This window comes from Halyomorpha halys, unplaced genomic scaffold, assembly GCF_000696795.3.
Source record: "Halyomorpha halys isolate HHAL.00 unplaced genomic scaffold, Hhal_1.1 Scaffold380.1, whole genome shotgun sequence".
Classification (NCBI taxonomy): Eukaryota; Metazoa; Arthropoda; class Insecta; order Hemiptera; family Pentatomidae; genus Halyomorpha; species Halyomorpha halys.
In genome coordinates this window covers 1234087-1254267 of record NW_027106430.1, presented here as the reverse complement: position 1 = coordinate 1254267, position 20181 = coordinate 1234087, and the positions used below count along the sequence as shown (strand labels likewise).

At 28.7% G+C, this 20181-nt stretch overlaps 2 protein-coding genes across 3 annotated transcripts; one reads left to right on the top strand and one right to left on the bottom strand.

Moving 5' to 3' along the window:
- Window positions 1-698: 698 nt before the first annotated feature.
- On the bottom strand, window positions 699-5314 carry RpL24 (ribosomal protein L24). The gene is made up of 6 exons (XM_014422601.3): window positions 5163-5314; window positions 4989-5064; window positions 4404-4489; window positions 4168-4329; window positions 1865-1928; window positions 699-814 (listed from the first exon to the last, which is right to left on the bottom strand). The coding sequence occupies exons 1-6, from the start codon at window positions 5165-5167 to the stop codon at window positions 740-742; spliced, it is 468 nt and encodes a 155-aa protein (XP_014278087.1). The 5' UTR covers window positions 5168-5314; the 3' UTR covers window positions 699-739.
- Window positions 5315-5450: 136 nt separating this feature from the next.
- On the top strand, window positions 5451-16721 carry nompB (intraflagellar transport protein 88-like protein nompB). Of its 2 annotated transcripts, XM_014422599.3 has the most exons (16): window positions 5451-5949; window positions 6029-6082; window positions 6587-6762; window positions 7334-7529; window positions 7613-7830; window positions 7911-8020; window positions 8118-8233; window positions 9817-9967; window positions 11414-11613; window positions 12510-12696; window positions 13875-14022; window positions 14113-14224; window positions 14321-14555; window positions 15603-15728; window positions 15799-15906; window positions 16394-16721. In XM_014422599.3, the coding sequence occupies exons 1-16, from the start codon at window positions 5800-5802 to the stop codon at window positions 16525-16527; spliced, it is 2421 nt and encodes an 806-aa protein (XP_014278085.1). In that variant the 5' UTR covers window positions 5451-5799; the 3' UTR covers window positions 16528-16721. The 2 variants fall into 2 exon arrangements, with proteins under 2 accessions (XP_014278085.1, XP_014278086.1); XM_014422600.3 differs by lacking the exons at window positions 5451-5949; window positions 6029-6082 and having other exon boundaries at window positions 6654-6794.
- The last annotated feature ends 3460 nt before the right edge of the window (window positions 16722-20181 follow it).

Below are 20181 nucleotides of genomic sequence, written 5' to 3'. Positions count from 1 at the left end.
TATTTTTAGTTTAATTGTATTTTATTTTTTATCATTTTTTTTTCTTATTTATTATCAGAAGTGTTAAGTCATCTAATGTTTTTATTTTATTTGTTCTATTCTTACTTTATATGTTCTGTTAATTATTGTTGTTCATTTTTATCTTTTCAAATTCATTATTTTATTACATTTTATGAAGTTTTATAATTTTGTATTTTACTCTGAGGCTCTAAAGCCTAATTTTGACACATGTATATTATTCTAAAGGGATCAATCCCAGAATAAAAAAGAATATTATTATTAGAGAAGTCACTAAGGAGCCTGAAAGCCTCCTAATAAAGACCAAGAAATAAATAAAAAACAGATTTCCTTTCCAATATAATTATGTAATGTTTAGACAGTTGGTTTAAATTTTTTAGTACCTAAATCTTTCAAAACTAAATAACTTATATACATTTTTTGTATAACTCAACTAACTTATTTACATTGTACTAACACATTTCTTTACTGTGATTTTTTATATGATGTTAGCTGAAAACATTTGATAATAAAATTCTTTCCTCATCACTTTAAAATAAGAATAAGACTGACACTGTAAGCCAATGTAAGGGTTAGATTGATGAGACTTCTGAAAAGAACTCGTCAGGTCTATGATGAAAAGCTGGTACAACATGCACTCACATCAAAGTTTTCGGTAATTGAGTAAGAAAAAACAGAAAAACCTTACAATAAAACGTATTTATTCAAAATACAAAAAAAATTATCGTTTTCCACCAACTCTTGGAGCAGATTTCTGTTGCACCTTTGTTGCCTTCTGCTTTGAAGGCTGTTTAACCTAAAAAATAAAATAAATTTATCAATAAAAATTGACAAAATCCTTATTTCATTCATGTTTCCAATTTAGACAATAGTTTGAAGTAATGGATGTTTTTAACAAAAATAATGAAAACAATTACTATTGTTTTCAATTAGGAATGAAAGCATCCCTAAAAATAAAAATGTTATACAAGTCATATGATATAGTTTCGATCACCAATTTAAGAAATGAAAAATCAAATTTAAACAAAATAATGTACACTAGATTAACAAGATCCATCATCTGACAGATATAAAATTGAGAAATTTGCTCTTCTACTTAGATTCTAAATTTTGGATATAAAAATAAACTTTAAATACATAATAAATTATTTTAAAAAATAAATTTTTCTCATAACACAATTTCAGTTAATCCATGAGTGTGACAGGTTTAATTAAAAAAAAAAGTGTAGAACTTTTTAATATTTAAATTCAACAACGGGTGGGTGTTGAAAACAGGATTGGACAATCCCAAATTTTCAAGAAAATTGAGTTAGATAAGTCAAACAAAACATTGATTACATTCCATCTATTGGTTAAATAAAGAATTTTATTAATTTTAAAATCATTTAGGAGCTCTAGTCAATTTAAAAAATAATAAAATTCTTTGATCTCCAGTTGGACCTGTTAAGAAAACATTAAGTATTAAGCGGACACCCACTAAGGCTCCTCTGCTTCACTCTAATTTAGCCCATTTTTTTCAACTAAATTAGAATGTAACAGATAGATCAGGCCACCACTCAGATTCATTCTCCCCCAACCTTCCTCCTCTATCTATTACACACATTTTAAAAAAGGTCAAAGTTGAACGATCAATTGAACATTAGAAGAAGTCATAGCGTGAAATCACTAAATTTCTAGAAGCAAAGTCAACAAAACTTTTGAAATATTCATCTGCAAAAGTTTTCCTTAACATCACAGCAATTATTAAGATACTTCAATTTTCATAAAATGGCTTTAAAGGAGAGGGAAAGTTAAAATATCATTTATAAAATATTTTACTAAGATTCCACTTCAATAATCAACATACCTTAGGAGGTACTTTTTCAGGTTTCTTGGCAGCCTTAGTTGCCTTCTTCTGTTCTTTAGCAGCCCTATAAATATACAAAATATATATAAAAATATTATAATCTTAATGCCATCTCACACATCAATTAATAACTAAACCAGGACCTCTTCTTTAAGTTTTATACCTATGCTACCTATAATTCTAGACTGGCCAACTCATTATAAATAGTTGTGAATCTCAACTATGGTTAATTATACTGACATGAACTACACTCAACTAAATGTACAAATAAGTTTCCATAATTTTCTCAAAAAAATTAGGAATTTATTCTGAAAGAACGGTAGATTACATTTTATTCAAAGCATTGTCCAACATTATCTACATTTTTTCCCTCTTACTAGCAGTAATCCGATACTGCATTAGAACTCCTTATCTATTGAGCCTATCTGCAAATCGACCCAATTTTTATCATCTTCTTACAATCTAAAGTACTGCTCAGACAGACCATGTGCCATCAACTGGAAAAAGTGATAATCGAAAGTGACAAAGGGGTTGAACTTCCCAATTAAGTGTTTTCAAACAGGTTTTGACCAGCAACGCAACAAAAGACAAGTTCTAATTTTGTATAGATTAGTAATGGGCACATTTTTTTCTTCAGTGCTTGGCTCAATTAAATTAATTTTGTTTGGTAGAGCTCCAGTAATGGTTTTACTCAGTTTGAACAACTTTTAATACATGACACCAAGCTGATCCCACTGTACAATATGAGATTTAGCTGTCAATCTTTAAGCATTAACAGCTAACCCCCACAATTTTCACTTCTTTGGATTATCCCAGTTGATTCATTTTTCATTACCAGTAATACAAACTGTATACATGATATAAAATGCAAAACTCTTTGTTTAATATCCCTGACAACTAGCATTTTATTCATGATTAGCTTTAAATGTCACTTATCTTCAATTCATATGGAGCTTGCCTAATTTCCTTGTTTTGGAATCTTTCGCAATGCTTTAAAACAATATGAAACTTTTGAAACTATTCACAGCAACTTCTCTCACTTGAAGCAGCCTCAATGTATACTTCTATAAGCAATCATGCACATCAGCTGCAGATTTCTTCAAATTAAAAGAGTAAATCTTAAGTTCCTGTAAATGAAGCTTATTTGATACAAAACGACATTTTCCCACAAAAAAAGTTATGTGATGCTGATATGGAATCACTGATACTTCTAGGTTATATTGTTACCAATGATTAACTTAAGTCTTACGTCAAATGGTAGAAACTATTTGTAATCCTAATATATAGCTCTATGGCCTAGAATAAGATCTTAACATATCTTCTAATATTACTTCTACAACTATTACATTAGAGAAAAAGTAACATACATTATTAACTTTTCTAACAAGGAGAGCTCTGAATTGAATTTTGCAAATCACTGTTTATAGTAAAGAATTTTACTGAACTTTAACTACTGTATAATATAGCCCACAAGGACTTTTGAACTCATACATATGAAGTAAATAGAAGAGGAAGAATCGCGATTGTGAACAATTTTGAAACTGAGTTTTCTATGGAAAACCACATTTTAAGGTCCCCTGAGTCCAAATAGCCAAGCATCTCATAATGGTTTGTCAGTGTGTGTGTGTAACACGATGTAAACAGTAGAACTAAAAAATGTAATAGAATGGTATAAGTTGTCTAATGCGCACATCACACCAGATTTCTTGTTCACTTTCTCTTCTTGGAGGACGGTGGTGCTTCATTTCAATTTACTGTAACATTTTATAAATTCATTGCTATATCAGGAATGGTAGCAATGGATTACCCAAATTGGTGGATCAGTGAAAGCCAGATTATCAAGTGATTCTTTAGATTTAAAGAATGGTAAAGAGCTGGGAAAAAAATGTGTAGGGGAAGAAATAATAAAAAATAAAAAAATAAATCATGTATAATTCTTGCACACAAAATAAATTTTTATTATGTGACAATTTAAAAAAAAAATATGCTGTGACTATTTTTAATAATAGGATTATAAAAAAACTGTGCTTCACTAGTTATAAGTATGCTGTGTATAAAGCAGGCCAATGAAGATGGGCAGCATAACATTTTTTTAATTAAGTGTTTTTCTCTCTCTTCTCTATGACGAGTTAATGTTTGAATACTTAACTTTGAAGTTTGATTAATTTTATTAACATTTAATTCTAATAAAAAAAAAACTCCATAACTGTAGACATGAGGCTCCTGATTAGAGATTAGCTCAAAGCTGTTAGAGGTATACTATTGCTCTTAATTTATTTAAGAACTAAATTTTATATACTCACCTAATTGCCTGTTCTCTCTGAGCTTTTCTAACTTCAGGTTTCATGTTTCTCTTTGCCATAATATCAGAGAGAGATGCACCAACAATGGCCCTCTGGAACTTTTGAGTTCTCCTAGTACGTTTTTTACTTTGCTCCTCTTCTTGACCTTTCTTATGTTTACGTCTAAGGACATAAGGAAATCATAACACATATGAAGTTATTAAATTAAACCATTGCAACGAAGAAGTATCTAATACCTGTATAAGACAGTCCAAGTAACTTTACGAGGATTTCTACTCATTAGATGGGAAGCTTCACATTTTGAGTTTAAAAATGTAAATGTCTGAAAAATAATAAACAATAGCCAAATAGAATTAATTAAAAACATAATAGCTAAACAACACTAAATTACTACAGGTTTCATCATAATAAATGGGATTTAGAACACAAAAGTGATCCTGAAACTGTTCTATCATACAAAGAACAACTACTGAAAGCAGATGTTACCATAAAGAATCATGACTAAACCAAGCATTTGGGTATTTGGCCATAATATATGTAACTATAATTTGTTATGAATTGAAGTTTCTGGCATCACCAGATTTTTTTAAGGTGGATCATATAAATAGTTGAATTTTCAGGAAATTTGTTTTCATAACCGAATTGTATAGATGTTAAGTTATGGCAAGTAACTCCTGGTAAAATAAAAAACATTGTTTAACCAACTTTATATCATTATAAAAAATTCCTTCTAGTCAGTTTCCAGGTAGAAAAAACGCCTCAATCATTAAATTGAAAAATAGGATTATTCAATTTTAAATATTACATCGATAATAGGTTACCTTCCCATCAGCTTTGACCATGGTCTTCCCATGTCCAGGGTAAATTTTATACCCACTGTACGCACACAAACCGATCCTAAAAAACAAATTATTAAATTAAACATACTATTTATCAAAGATAATGCTTCCAAACAGCAGGATTGATTAAATATTAACAGATTACAGATCACTTACTTCATGTTGTCTAATAACCTAACCAGGCGAAGAACTGAAACTGAGAAACCAGCATGAGCCTAAGCAAAAGCCTCTGAGATATAAGTAAATAGTTAGCATAATTTGCAAATTTGATTTAAATTTTGAATTATAATAATAAACATTGTATGACTAAAATTTCTTTTTATTTTTTATTTGAATGAATTTACTAAAAATTACTACCAATAATTGATCAAAAATGTTTAATAATTTTGATATTTCAGGGGTAAAATAAGAAATCATATTGATTAATTACATAAGAAGTCATAAAGGAATTAAAATACATTTTATGAGTTTTCTACCTTAATTTGTTTAGGTTATTTCTAGCGTAAGTTTTTGAATTTTTAGGTGTACAAGAACAGCCTGTTTCGGGCGGGAATCTTCAAAAGACGAAATCGATAACTTTGTTTATGTATACCATCTCCTAGACAATCATTATTAAGTTTGAATAAATTATTTCCTTTTACTTCCCTACGCAATTATTCCCCTCTGCTTTTACTCATGAATCAAAAAGTAATTTAATTTACCGAAAAGTTATTATACTTCAACTTGGCATGTTTTATTAACATTCTCAACTTCCGTTTTTTACTTGACAATTTATCTTCGTTTGGGTTGTAAAATGATGTCATCTGTGAATGAAACTTTTGAAGACAATTTATATGAAGGATATAATGACTATCATTCTGCATTTAATACCAAAAACATTGATCAAGATATTTTCCTTCAAGAAGCTCTCCTCAAGTCTTCTTATGGAAGACGTGCGAGAATAGTAAGCTTAATAACTAATTACTAATAAGATCTTTTTCTTTGATTATAGTTGAAATAAATTTTGTTCTGTTTCCTATTAGCCAACTGGATTCAAAACACCAGGAACAGGAATGAGACTTGGTACATCAAGTGGGGTAATTTAAGATTATATTTTTTCCATTACAATTTTTGTTTTTTTATTTTTAAAAATAAGTAATGATTCTAAAAAAAAATTCAAATCATTTCTATGAATTGATATGCCATTTACAGATCCTTTAAATTATTTTATTTGTAATTTTAAACAATTATTTTAAGATGAAATATATAAAGCTGTTGGAGTCATGAGTGTCATTACTTAATTTTTAGTAATGATTTATAATTAGTTATTTTTTTCAAACCATACTATGAAAGACCTGAGAATGATTTCAGTTTTTCTAAATCTGTAATATGAATTATTAAATCATATTATTCTCTCTGAATATCAACTTCATTATATAAATTAATATAATCTGAATGAATTTTATAGAAATCAACATTATGAAACATTGGAGAATTCTGTACTTTATTCCTACCATTGCACTTAATTTCAGTTCAAAATAACATATTTAACATTATAGGAAATATGACTACAACTTTTTTATTTATGATATAATACAAAGTTCAAGGATGTGACCGGAATGCCACTCAGACCTGTTACTGGTAGGACTGATACTGCCCAGAGACCAATGACTGCTGTCAGCGGTGCTGGCTATACCTCACAAAGAAGAGGACCTTCTGGTTTTGTTGTTGGACCAATGACATCATCAATGAGCAGATCTGAATTACTAGAAGAAAGGTGCCTCATTATATAACAATGAAAAAATAAATGTAATAATGTTTGTTGCTTTAATGTTTTATTTTATTACTTAGGCGTATCATAATCTTCCACTTAAACTAATTATCAATTATGTCACCTCTATATTGACATTCTGGTTAGAAAATAATTTAACCATGTAATATTGGGTGTACATTTTAAACAATTCCCTTCTTAAACAACTTTGCAGGAGATTTAAAAAAAAGTTAATATTATGTATATTCTATAGGAAGTTTAAAAGGATTTTATGAAACAAAAATTTGATTTTCCTCAACCTTTTTTTATTATAATTGAATAATAAATGTAAATAAAAATTAAATATCCTATAAAATATGTATACATAAAAATATTAAATAGGCATTAAGTGGTGTGATTTTTCTAATGAAATGTTCAATACTTCTCAGCACATTCAGATTAAATAAGTAAAGAATCTTTAATTGTTTAACAAACTAAAAATTTTATTTAGATCCTTCATTTAATAGGAATATAATATATTATATTTCGGTTGTAAATAATTGAATATTATTCTATTTACATTTTTTAAAAATTTCAGAGTAGAAGACAAAATTAAAAGACAGGAAAAAAACATTATGTCTTTAGTTGATGAATCTTGTATTGCTGCTTCAAAAAAAAATTTCCCCTTAGCGCTTGAAAAAGCTAAAGAAGCATCCGCAAAAGAAAGAAATTTGATCCGTTTACAAGAACAAGCTGGACTTGGAGATACCCACAACATTGATCTCACATACCTGGTAGTAGAATTGAATTAGCATTGTAATGTTTTTATTTAATTTGGAATATGTAATTTATTTTCTGTGTCTATTTTATTCTTTAGGTCCTTTTTAACCTAGCAAGCCAATATGAGAATAATGAAATGAGTAATGAAGCTTTGAATAGTTATTCAGTTATAATAAGAAATAGAATGTTTCAGAATTCAAATCAACTCAAAATTAATATGGGCAACATTTATGCTAAAGCTGGTCAGATCCCTAAAGCAATAAAAATGTACAGAATGGCTCTAGATCAAGTTCCCAATACTTTCAAAGATCTTAGGTAATTGGAAAAATATGGCTAAAACGAAAAAAAATATTACTATTAATTTATTATGATTTAATTACATTTCTTTTTTTAAGAGTTAAAATAATGCATAATATTGGATTACTATTTGTGAGACTTGGACAATATAATGATGCTTGCAGTAGTTTTGAATATATTATGCAAGAAAGACCTAATTTTAAAGCTGGTGAGTTAAAAAATGTTTGACATCTTATTTATTGTTCCAGAAACACAGAAACACAGATGGTTATTAAGCTTGTCGTATATATTTTTTGTTTTTCTAGGATTATTTGCTTTGCTCTGTCATTATGCCATGGGTGATAAAGATAAGATGAAGCATAGTTTTAAAAACCTGCTGGATAGTCGATTAGATATTGATGAAGACAAATATCAGATAACAGTATTATCATTCTTATTTTTTAAATCATTAATTTAGCACACTTCATTATAAAAATTGCATCTTTCATTAATTGTTGGTAATGATCAACGTATTTGTGATTTTTAATTAGAATTTACTTTCTATAAAAAAAAAAAAACTTGGTTCTCAAATTTTGTTATTGTTTTATATACTTATTTTTTATGTATATTGTATACACATATTGTATACGGATCATTTATACCTTCAAATAGTGCTCATTTTCTGAACATTGAGGTCCTGGAATGGTAATCTTTGAGGAGGATGGGAGTATTCCAAATTATTGGCCTGAAAAAAGAAATATCATAAGATATTCCTGAAAGAAGGTACCAGAATGTCAACCCAGCTTGTTCCACTTCAAATTGAGACCAGTGTTCATATAACATCTGATAGCCAACTCAGACAGAGGAGCGATTTTAGGCACTCTAAGCAGGTATCTCCTCCACTTCACTCGGAGCACTAGTATTAAGTTGCCTGATAATCTGTTCCCTTTTAACTGAAATACCATGAAACCTCAAAGAGATAAAGCTGTGGTGTGAAGAGGCGGTTGCTAAGGACACTCCTACTTAGCTAAGTATTCTTAATTCGAAAGTGTCTTGTCAGGATCAAGCCACCTGGCGAAGGCTCATTGAGGAAGCCAAGAATCACATCGATCTGAAGTTCCAGGAAGAGATCTGCTTGTATAATCTGATGATTAATGATTTAATGCTCTAGAAAAAAGAAAATGTGAGAAGTAGATTTATATCGCTATTTTTGTATCTTATTTTTGTTTTGAAAACAGATGTAAAGTGAATTAATTGTTTCATTATTACTTAAAAACCTTAAATTTTATGATATACATTTCTAGTTATGAGTAAATGAAGGTTTATTTTCTTCATATATTATTTTTTGCTGTTTTTTTTTTTTTTAAGGGACTTATTCTACTTATAAAAACTTAAAGATTTTTAAGAAGAATACTTTAGGTTAATTTCATCAAAATTGTTGAAGCTGTTTTAACACTATTGTCTGTATAAAAATATCTTTGGTAATATTTGGCAAATGGTGTCTAATTTAGTCCACTGGCATGAGAAGGCAAAACCCTATAAAATAAGAATAAGAAAACAATGACACTAGTCAGTTCGGGGAGGAGTTCTGATGGTGTGTAAAAAAAAAAAATGGCAGGAGTGGGAAAAAAAGATTGAGACCCTAAAAGGGACTTTTGTAACATTTATATACAAATTTTCAACACTAACTCAATTAGGAGAGGCTGTAGAGGTGCAGAGAAACTCAAAAGACCTTAATAAGTTCCTCTGGTCAGGATGAAATTTACTCTCACTTCTATAGTATCATTTACTTGTAAAATCAGGTTAATATTAACTTGTCATATTGTTTTTTCAAATCATAATATAAAGAAATGTTTTGTCCATAATTAATTACTGAGGTATAAATGTAAAATATCCTTCAAAGACATGGTACCACGAAACTCTCAAAGACCTGTTAGGTTGATGTAATTAAATCAATATTTAACCTCCTAGCTCTGAGGCTGGTACAACATTTTATCTTCATAATAGAATTTATTCATGTTTTAGGACTCAAATGAAAGCAGTAAGCTAGTTATGGAACTGATAAGAGATGATAAACTCAGTCGACTTGAAAAAAAATTGAAATCATATGCCCACTCTGCTATTCTCACTGCTGCAAAACTTATTTCTCCAGTTATTGATGTAAATTATAATCTAGGTAGTAAATTTAGTACAAAAATTTCAATTAATCTTTTTGTATAAAGTAATTACATGATTATTCTCTATAAAATTAATATACAAATTATTCAAAGCAATTTTTAGGTTTTAGTAAAGAAGTTACTTTTATCCAAAGCCCTGATCTATTAAGGTAAAAAATAAACTATCGCTCCTCAATTGAAACTTTATCCTTTGGTTAGCTATTGATTTTCTACTAATCAATTACTTCAACTGCTTCAATTACTAAGTTAAAAAACTACATTTTGAAAAATAACCTACTGGACTGTATATGGACAAAAAATATGTAATTTGAATAATGAAGTTCCAAAAAAATTCAAGATTTTTTTCAAATTGAATCGAATCATGAGTGCACTTAGATTTTGAGAAAAAAAAAATATGAGACTACTCATAAAAAAAAGTAGAAGTTGTATGTCTTTAATATTTCAACTAGCAGTTATTCTCTGACCACTATTTATTATTTAGTTCATCTACCCACAAAAAAATGTCATTCATAATTAGTTTTGATTTACTTAGTTTATGCCTAGACAATGGACCCTCAATTAGATCTGAACTAACAGATACTTGCATAAGTTTTGTTGGAAAAATTTCAATTGTTTAGGGGGAATAAAAAATTAAATAATTACTACCACTTTAAAAAAAAAAATCATATTATTTAGTGTGCAAGGAATCCAAAATATGTAAATTAAGTAAAACATGAAAAATACATGTTTATTTCACTTCAGAATGTTTAAAAATTTTATTGCTCCATTGTAGAAAATTATTAATTAGAAATAAATCATAAGGTACAAAGATGGCCCTCTTAACCTTTTTTCTTTCTCTCTTATTTACATTAAATAACTTGACCCATGCCATGCTGGGTTTCTCTTTTCCACTTTAAGAGTCCATTATCTTTAATTAATTTATTTATTTTCACGATTATTACGATTAACACTTGTTATCTGATGTAAATGGTACACTATAGTACATTAATATTTTTATCATTGCTATTTAAAAACTGGTCAGTGGGTATTTGATTGGTCTTGGTTAATTTCAATGTTAGTCATGGCTTTTTGATATGTAAAGGAGGGATATTACACCTAACAAATAAATTTTTTCAATCTTAATGTTGTTTATGCTTTAATAAATTAAGAATGTGATTGGATTAATGTTTGGTAATGCCGGTTTTTTTATAATATACAGTCTATAGCTGTGGTTCCCAATCCATGGTTCACGGAACCTCCTCCTGACACCTTCAAGCATAACAAATAGAAATAAAAACACAACTACAAAAATAAATAAATTAATTCAGGATAATGGGCTGCTAGAGTGGGAAACTGCTAATTTTTGGTTTAGTGGTCTGCAAACTTCTACAGGTTGGAAACTACTAGTCTATTGCAACAGTTTCTCCTGTTTTTAAGCATAATACTGAATTTTATGTGCATACTAGGTTACAACTGGTGCTTAGAAGCCGTAAACAACTCTTTCCATGCATCATTAGCTGGTGAATTAGAAGTAAATAAAGCTTTAGCAGCATTGAAACAGGGTTCAGTCAATGAAGCCATTGATTCCCTCAAAGCTCTTCAGAAGAGAGGAGATCTTAGGTTGGCAACTACGGCTGCAACAGATTTATCTTTTATACATTACTTAGTAAGTATTTTGGATGGTGACCATTAAATATTAAAGTAACTCGTTGGTGTCTTGATGCTCTTGCTTCATTACTTTTATTTAGATTTTCCTCATAGCATAATATAGAAAATAACAAGGCATATTATAGTTCCCTAAGTAATTTGGTTCTCAGTGGCTCAGAGGCAGTTCAGCTCATGATGATGTGCTATTAAAAATAAATATTCTTTTATGGGTATGTATTCATTTATGTAAGAGCTATCTTTACAAAAAAAAATCCATTAACAAATGGTAATTTAAAAGGCAAATAAAGTGAAACAAAACCTCTATAAATAAAATTCCAATTTAATGAGTATCACCATAAGGCAGACTGGCTTATCTTAATTTTTAAAACATTTGCTTATTACAAGTGCAGTGGTTTTTCAAACTTTATTATAAATCTCTCCCCACTTTATAATGGGGATTTGGCATGATATAGAGAAATGTTGTATCTTGGGTTAAAATTATGAAATGAAAATACTTTAAAAGAATGGTTAATACAGTTTTGAAAAAATTCTGGTTAATTCCTTATTCCATAGATAGGTTCTTTTTTGTAAGGGGTGACAAAATATCTATCACATTTTTGGTTATTAAAATTACCAATAAATAATTATTAGAATTAGAATTCACTTGTTATGTTTTTAGGTATTAATGTATTTATTGTAAATTATTCTTAAATTAAACACCATTATTTGCTAATCCCACTTATTAGTTGATGTATCAAATTTGTGTTTTCAGCTAAATTAATTTTTTAAAAAGTATATTTGACAAAGATGATTTGAATTCAAATAAATATATATATTAAATATATTTACCTACATTTTTTAAAAATAAGTACTTCATTGTTATTAAATCTTAATGCATACATTTATATATTTTAGCAAGGTAACCTTGATGAAGCTGAAAAATATGGAGAATTAGCTAAAGAAGCGGATAGTTACAATTCAGGAGCTTACGTCAATCTAGGAAATGTAGCCTTATCAAGAGGAGATTCGGAGAAAGCAAAGCATCTTTATCTCCTTGCTCTTGACAATGATCCTTCTTCTATTGATGCACTTTACAACTTAGGTATCACATAAATATTTCCTAAAATAATGATCAGTTCATTTTACGTTTTTTGCTATATTTCACGTGAAGAAAAATTTTTAAAATAAATTTCAGAATACACCTGTTTAAAATATATATATAATCAAGTATTAGCACCATGTATTATTTTTTTGGTCATTTTCCTATTTTTAGTGTAAAGTTTTTCAATTACGTTGCATTCTTCAAAACAATGCACCTTCCACAACCTCAGTAATTTGAACTTTTATAGTCCATATACTTGAATAATTTAAAGTAGCAAAAAAAGAAAGAAATAAAATTGACAGAAGTGAAACTTCCAGAAATGAATATAAAAATAAAAAATAAATTAATATTGATATTTATTTTACAAAAATACAGTAACATTTTTATTTCCTTATTTAATTATGATTATTAAATATTGTTTTACTTAATTATACTATCCATTTGTGAAATTATAGTTTACATTATCATTCATATTATTTGTAAATGTTAATATGATTGGCTTGTGATGGCCACTTTTCACCTCTCTAACTTTGAGTAGCATCAAGGCACAATTTTGAATTATTGTTTATTACAAAGAGGATGAAGTGCTGAACATTTATCTCACTTACATTATGCAGCAGCAATTTTTATTTTTCGAGATATTTTAATCTAAGTCCAAAACACTTCAAGTATTGTTTCCCATCACTACCATTTCATAGTGAATGTCCCCTCGTGTCATGAAATCAATTTGCTCCTGTTTAATTTTTTTTTCTTTAGTTGTTGAACATTGGTAAAGAAGTTTGACTTCAAAAATAAAACAAGGAAATGTGGAATTAAGGGAGGGTTTTATAAATAAAGATAAGGAAATGTATTTTCACTAATGGATGCCATGACAGACTGTTCTGGACATAAGGGACGCTAAGCTATCTCATGCCAGAGCAGTGTCATCATCTACTGTTTTATTTTACAAACCAATTAATAAAACCTATTTTCTACAACAGGATGGATGGAAAGTTTTGTTCAGAAAGGGAAAAAAAGATACTTCAAATTAAAGACAACTAGCTGCCTAGTCTAATTTTCAAAAATTGTTTTAGCTCATAAGCATCCACATTCTTTGTTTTAGCTCAGGTTAAACTGATTTGTGTTGTTTTTAGTTTTATTTAGCTCTCAAATTATTATTATTTTAAAAATATTTTCAGGATTGTTACATAAACAACAAGGAGAATATGAAGATGCTCTTGACTATTTTTTGAAACTGCATTCTATTCTCAGTTCTCATCCTCCAGTTCTTTATCAACTTGCTCACCTCCATCAGTTAGTTGGAGATCTAGACCAGGCGATTGAATGGTAAGAGTATATTCAGAAGGTAAAAGTGCAATTGGTGTGCGACATACCTTTTGTGTGAATAATAGCTTTTCATCAATTTCTTATTTTTAGGTTTCTTCAGCTATTAAGCTTAGTACCATCTGACCCGAGTATTTTACAAAAATTGGGTGAAATTTATGATAGTGATAATGACAAACAACAAGCTTATCACTATCATTATGAGGTATGCATATCAATTATTGCTCCATAAACCTTAATGGCTAATTTATTGGAGAGGCTTCATTACAATGAGAAACTATCTTATAATAATTGTTTTTAGGCTTATAGATATCTTCCTTCTGAACTGTCGGTCTTAGATTGGCTTGGTTCTTATTATATTTCACATCGAGTGCCAGAAAAGGCTATACAATTTTACGAAAAAGCTGCTCTGATGCAACCAAACGAAACGAAGTGGCCCCTTTTGATTGGATCGTGCCATCGTCGAGCTGGAAACTATCAAGCAGCTCTCAATACTTACAAAGAAACACTTGCAAAATTTCCTGGTGACATAGAATGTAAGTACTAGGCGAAAGTACTTTGGTGTTCAAAAAATGAGTTACTTGGTTGTGAAACATGGTATTTAACATTTATTAGGAATTCAATGATTTCATACATTTTTGAAAGAATTTTAAGGAAATTTTTATTTTTAAAAGAATAATGCTGGTATTAAGTTATGGTAAATGACTTCTTGTTGAAGGTAAAACATTGTAATTAACAAACATTCTAACATTGTATAAGGAGTCATCTTTTATAACTAAGTTCCTCAAGTATACATACATCTATATATAGGGTGTCCCACTACCCTTCCATGTTCACCCTCCCATAAGTTCAACAAATTTTGATTTGATCTTTGCTGAATCACAATTATGTTATGCGGTCTATCTTTAAAGAGTATTGTTAATTTTCTGATCTTCCATACTTCTACTCCAGTGCACCTAACTCTAAACTTTGGAATGCAATAGAATATTTTTTTATATCGATTCTGTTGTCGAATCAAATTTAAAGACAATTTCAATTTGGGTTTTTTTTTTATCTGAGATGTAAATGGCCAAACCTCATGTACATTTTTTTTTCTTTTGACAATTTGTTTGTAAATAGTGTGGAATATCAAACAAACCTTATGGACAATGTTGTATCAAAAAGTGGTCTGATATAAATTTGTATTAAAATTTCCTTTATTATAAGTATTTGTTAACAAAAGTACTATGTTCCACTGGAAATTGAAAAGTTAGGTTTGAGAATTAACAATATTCTGAAAAGATAAACCTCATGCCAATGTTATGGCCCAGTGAGAGTTCAATAAAAATTGCTGAATTTAGGAGAGGTGACCATGTTCATATATATGTATATAGATCTAATCCATTGATATTTTATTAGAAAAGGGTGAAGTACTTTTCATAATAATATTCTGTATTTTATTCCTTCACAATAATACTAATTTATTTCCAGTTTTGTTTATTTTTTATTATTCCAATAATTTCTGCTATAAAATATTTTAACACTGCTAGACTCACATTGTATTTCATCTAAATACGTTATAACATACAATGTTTTCTGATTAGGTTTAAAATTTCTTGTAAAATTATGCAGTGATTTGGGTTTGAAAGAAACAAATGAGTACGCACTTGAATTGAAAAGAGCTGAAAAAACAAAGGAAGTAAGAGAAAGGATCAGCAGTAGTCGTTCCGGTAATTCAGTTTCAACTTATTAATTACATTAATTTGATAATCTTTATTATTAATGAATTTATAAATATAGGTTCGCGAAGAAGCAGTGGAAGGTCTTCAAGTGGAAGAGGTGGTCCAAGCCCTGGACAAATGGAATCTCCTCTGCCTTCAGCTGGAGGAAGATCTCATGTCACAATTGGTATTGTTACCAGTTTCCCTTTAAATTTGAATCAATATTATTCAGAATCGACGATTTGGATCTTTTATGTATATAAATGAATAATATTTCTATTTAATACAGACTTAATGGATCAAAATTTACTTATTGGTTTTAAAATTGTATAACTATCAAAAAAGTTTTGCTGTTTTATTTTGTTTGCATAATAACTTTGTATTTCTACTGAAATGGTCTTATATATTGTCTATTTTCTCCCTTGTCTAACCCATCTTCATTGGCCTAAAATCATTGTAATAAGATCCTAAGATCTGGACTAGACTTTGGAACAATTTTCTGTTATTAATTGATAAGAAATCAGAATTTCCTTCATCCTGTGTTAAATAAACCAATATACTTTTGTTCCATTATTGACAAAATTAAAATTTATTAATTAAAAGACTAATTTATATATCAGTTTGAGGAAATCATTTTTTATTCATGTCATCAATAATTTTGGTTTTTCATGAAGAAGCTGGATATTCAGACCCATTAGGTCCACTGCAGGAAAGACCTAGGACTGGTATGGCAGCTCCGAAAACACCATGGGCTATCGATGAAGACTTTGCAGATGAAGAAATAACAACAGATCTCCTTCCCGAATAATTTAAATAATAGGTTTATTGTATATTTGGGGATATTTATTATAAATAAAATATTATCTTTTATCAAGGTTGAAAAAAAAATATTCTTTTATTTTTCCTAATTATTTTTATGCATAAAATTCAATGTGTCCAATATTGTATACACCAGTTAACTACCTTTTGGCCATGTTTTACAGGGAATTATTTTGTTTTGTTCTAATATATATAATTTTATTTACTTGTTTTTTTAGAGGTTAATTACCTTCTATCCAGTGTTCTCTAAACAAGCACACTTCCTTATCCATTATATTAAGCCTACTGCTTAAAGCAGGGCCGTAGCAAGATCCCCTTGGTTTTGAAAAATCTGCTTCTTCCAAAATGGAGGTCTGAACAATTTTTTAGAATTTCTATAAAAGTCTTTATTGTTTTAATATAAAAACACTGTTCTTAGCAAAGAAAAGCTAAACCTAAATTTGAAAATGGTTTCACAGTTAATTTTGTGCCCTCTTTGTACCTGTGCCCTGGGAGGAGCACATCTCATCTCCTCCTTGATACAGTCCTGGCTAAAAGATAAAACTTATTTCATACAATGTAATTTTAATTTTTTCATTAATATCTAATAAGTTATTAGTTTATCAATTCTATAATATTTAGGGAGCTTGGGAAAAGAGGTACAAGTGGCAGAAATAGATTGTCTTATATGTTACAGAACATTTTCAAATCAATGTGGTTTTTCCACCATGTTTTTCAGTTTAGAAGAAATAAACTATCAAGCAAGGGCAGTGGAAGTATCATAACAAATTAAAATTTCAAAATGTTCTACAGGATATAAAAGGCTTCATTCTATTTCAGCCATTTTCTGACTTATAATATTTCACCACCTTACATTGATATAAAAATGTTGATAAAAAATTTATCTCACATATTAATGTATGAGTACATTATTATTTATGAGTATATTAAATTTAAACTATGAATAAATAACCCCTGCAACAGAGGAAGCCTAGAAGTACTACTTATATACAAGTCATTAGTTTATATTCAATCTTTTGCTGGGAACAACTAAAATACTTACAAAACTGGTAATATCTGCCTTGATAACTAAAACAAAATATAATAAAAATTACAATATAAAAAAAATAATAGGAACCTCCAAAGAACTAGATTTTTATGTACAAAGGTACAGTGCTTAAGATCTGAAAATCAGTAACATTCAGCATAGACCATTTGGAAAGTGAGTAAGCCAAGATCCATTGTTAAAAATAGTATTTATTCAATAACTAAAATTTTAAATCCATGGGTTTCCTACAGGGGAATTTCATGATAATTTATAACCTTTCTTAATGAGAAACTGTCATCCTAATTTTTCTTTTTATATGATATAAATAAAAAGGCATAGATAACTTTCCAATTCATGATGTTTAGAAATCTTTGTTGATTTCAGACATCAATTTATTGTTTTATAAAAATCTTTTGGTATGGAAACTATTAAAAGGTCATATTACATTACATTGTTATTAATAATACAACTTAACAATGTTAAGGACTTGGATTAATTTTAAATTCAGTAAATGAAAAAAGGTTTGTTATTCATTAGGCCTCATCTCAACAATCAGTTGTGTCTGTAAATACCACCTCACCAGTTAAAGGTTAATTTTATTTTTTTACAATTTTCCTCTAAATTGTATAATTTGATATTCTTGTTTAAGTTTTGTTGTATTAAAGTTTTATTTGAATAGCTACTTTAGTAAAAGTAATATTTTATTTAGTAGTTAAAACTATAAATATATTAGTAAAACAAAAACGAATGAAGGAAAGGAGTAGATTATGTAAATCATCAACCCAATAAAAATAAAAATATCAAATTGTAATTTGTCAGGTACCAAAGAGGTGATCATAAATACAATAAGAAAGTAGTTTTAAAAAATCAATTGCTAACCAACATTTACTGTTTTTTAATTATATTGTCACCTAACTAATCACAAATAAATTATTTTTTTTAGACTTAAAGGATTTACTGCAAAAAGAAGGTAAAACAGTGCACGTTACCAAACTCTTTCAACATGGAGTAACCTCGTTTTGCAGCAAACTTTCTCTCCATCCCCCCTAAAAAAATATTAAATAAGCAAAGTAATAAGACACACATCACTAGGAAACTTTATTACTTGGAAGAATGCGAGATATTATTTTTTGGAACTTACATGCCTATTTTAAATCAACCTTAGATGCTAATTTCAAAGAACAATGTTATAAATATATTTATTTGTTAGATATGATTGAAGTTTATATCCCTTGGCAAGTAACGCCTGGCTCACAGGGGAGTAATGTCTGATCTTTTTCCTGCTAGATGGCATAAATTCATCGAAATTCTAGGAAAGTTTCAGTTGTTTATTAACTTCTATGAGGAAAGTGTCTGTCCAGTTCAAGTGTAATACAGTGTTTGGAGGAACCATTTGCTATAATATGACCCTTCCCTCATACAGACATTCCTTGAACCATTTGTAAATCAAGAAGATTCACAAGGGAATATTCCTTGATGCAATGTTGGCTGAGAGTGTTAAGGCATTAAGCTTAATAACCTTGTGCAAGAAATGGTATCAGTTTGAATCCATTCTGGACAGGTTGTCGTGGGAGACCCGTGGAATGAATCTTAATCTTCCCACTTATGTTAAAATAGGTTGGAAACTAGTAGGATAACCATCCCTTATGCCAGAAAATGCCAAGTAGAAGGAAAAGAAAAAAAATCGTATACTACTTTTGTTAATTTTTTCTTGCATGAAGATCCTTATTTCCATAAATAGCTATAAGTATCCATTTCGTAAATTGAGTAATTGAATTTTAATCATTTTTTTAAAAGTATAGTTTCAAGCCATGTTCTTTGAGGCTCTATACAATAGTTCTATTGTACACTGAATTTTTATTACATTTTGTAATGTTGTCTGTATTTTATTTGTTACTATAATTTTTAAGAATTCTGTCAAAGTAACAAATATTAAGAATATTAATTCAGTATGTATTTACTTAAATGATAAAAAGTTGTTCTTAATAGGTTAGTCATTTTAAATAAGTGGATTCTTGTGATTGTGAGAAAACTCTTCTAAGGGTGCTTGAAAAGTTTTTTAAGTTCAAACAACAATGAAGTTTAAAATTTTTCAATGTAAGTATACGATTCCTATCTATCACTAATAAGGTTTTAATTTTGCATTCTCAATCCCTTGTCCTAAATTATCGTTTTTGTCCAACCATTTCATCAAAATGCATGTAAATTAATCTGAATTTGTTGTTCTTCATGACATGTTAAGTACAATTTTTTACTGGTACTGTATTTGCAAGTAATGGCATTTGATAAATCCTTGTTATAATGTTTTATTTAGGTATTCCATGCTAAAAAAACAAAAGTTAGTGTACCAGAGTAATTAAAAAAAAAATCAAGGGGAGGGATAGTTTCATTTTTTCACATTTGAAGGATTGTCAATTACTGAAAAACAAGAATAATATGAACAGCCACTGGACAATTGGATTTTAATTTAAGAAATAAAATGTGTTTTATTAGTTTGAATCCTTCCCTTTATATATTTTAAAGATTTAGTTAATTTAATAATTACTAGTTGCATCCATTTATTTATACATGTTCACCCAATAAATAACACATAATTTTTATTAAAGGAAATAAACA

Bases quoted from the DNA above. Each gene is read 5' to 3' on its own strand.
- RpL24 (XM_014422601.3), bottom strand. The intron at 1,929-4,167 runs GTGAGTATATAA...GTATATTTATAG, and splicing joins CAGAGAGAACAGGCAATTAG to GGCTGCTAAAGAACAGAAGA. The intron at 815-1,864 runs GTATGTTGATTA...TTTATTTTTTAG, and splicing joins CTGAAAAAGTACCTCCTAAG to GTTAAACAGCCTTCAAAGCA.
- nompB (XM_014422599.3), top strand. From the start codon at position 5,800: ATGATGTCATCTGTGAATGAAACTTTTGAAGACAATTTATATGAAGGA. The intron at 11,614-12,509 runs GTAAGTATTTTG...TATATATTTTAG, and splicing joins TATCTTTTATACATTACTTA to CAAGGTAACCTTGATGAAGC. The intron at 15,907-16,393 runs GTATTGTTACCA...TTTTTCATGAAG, and splicing joins AAGATCTCATGTCACAATTG to AAGCTGGATATTCAGACCCA.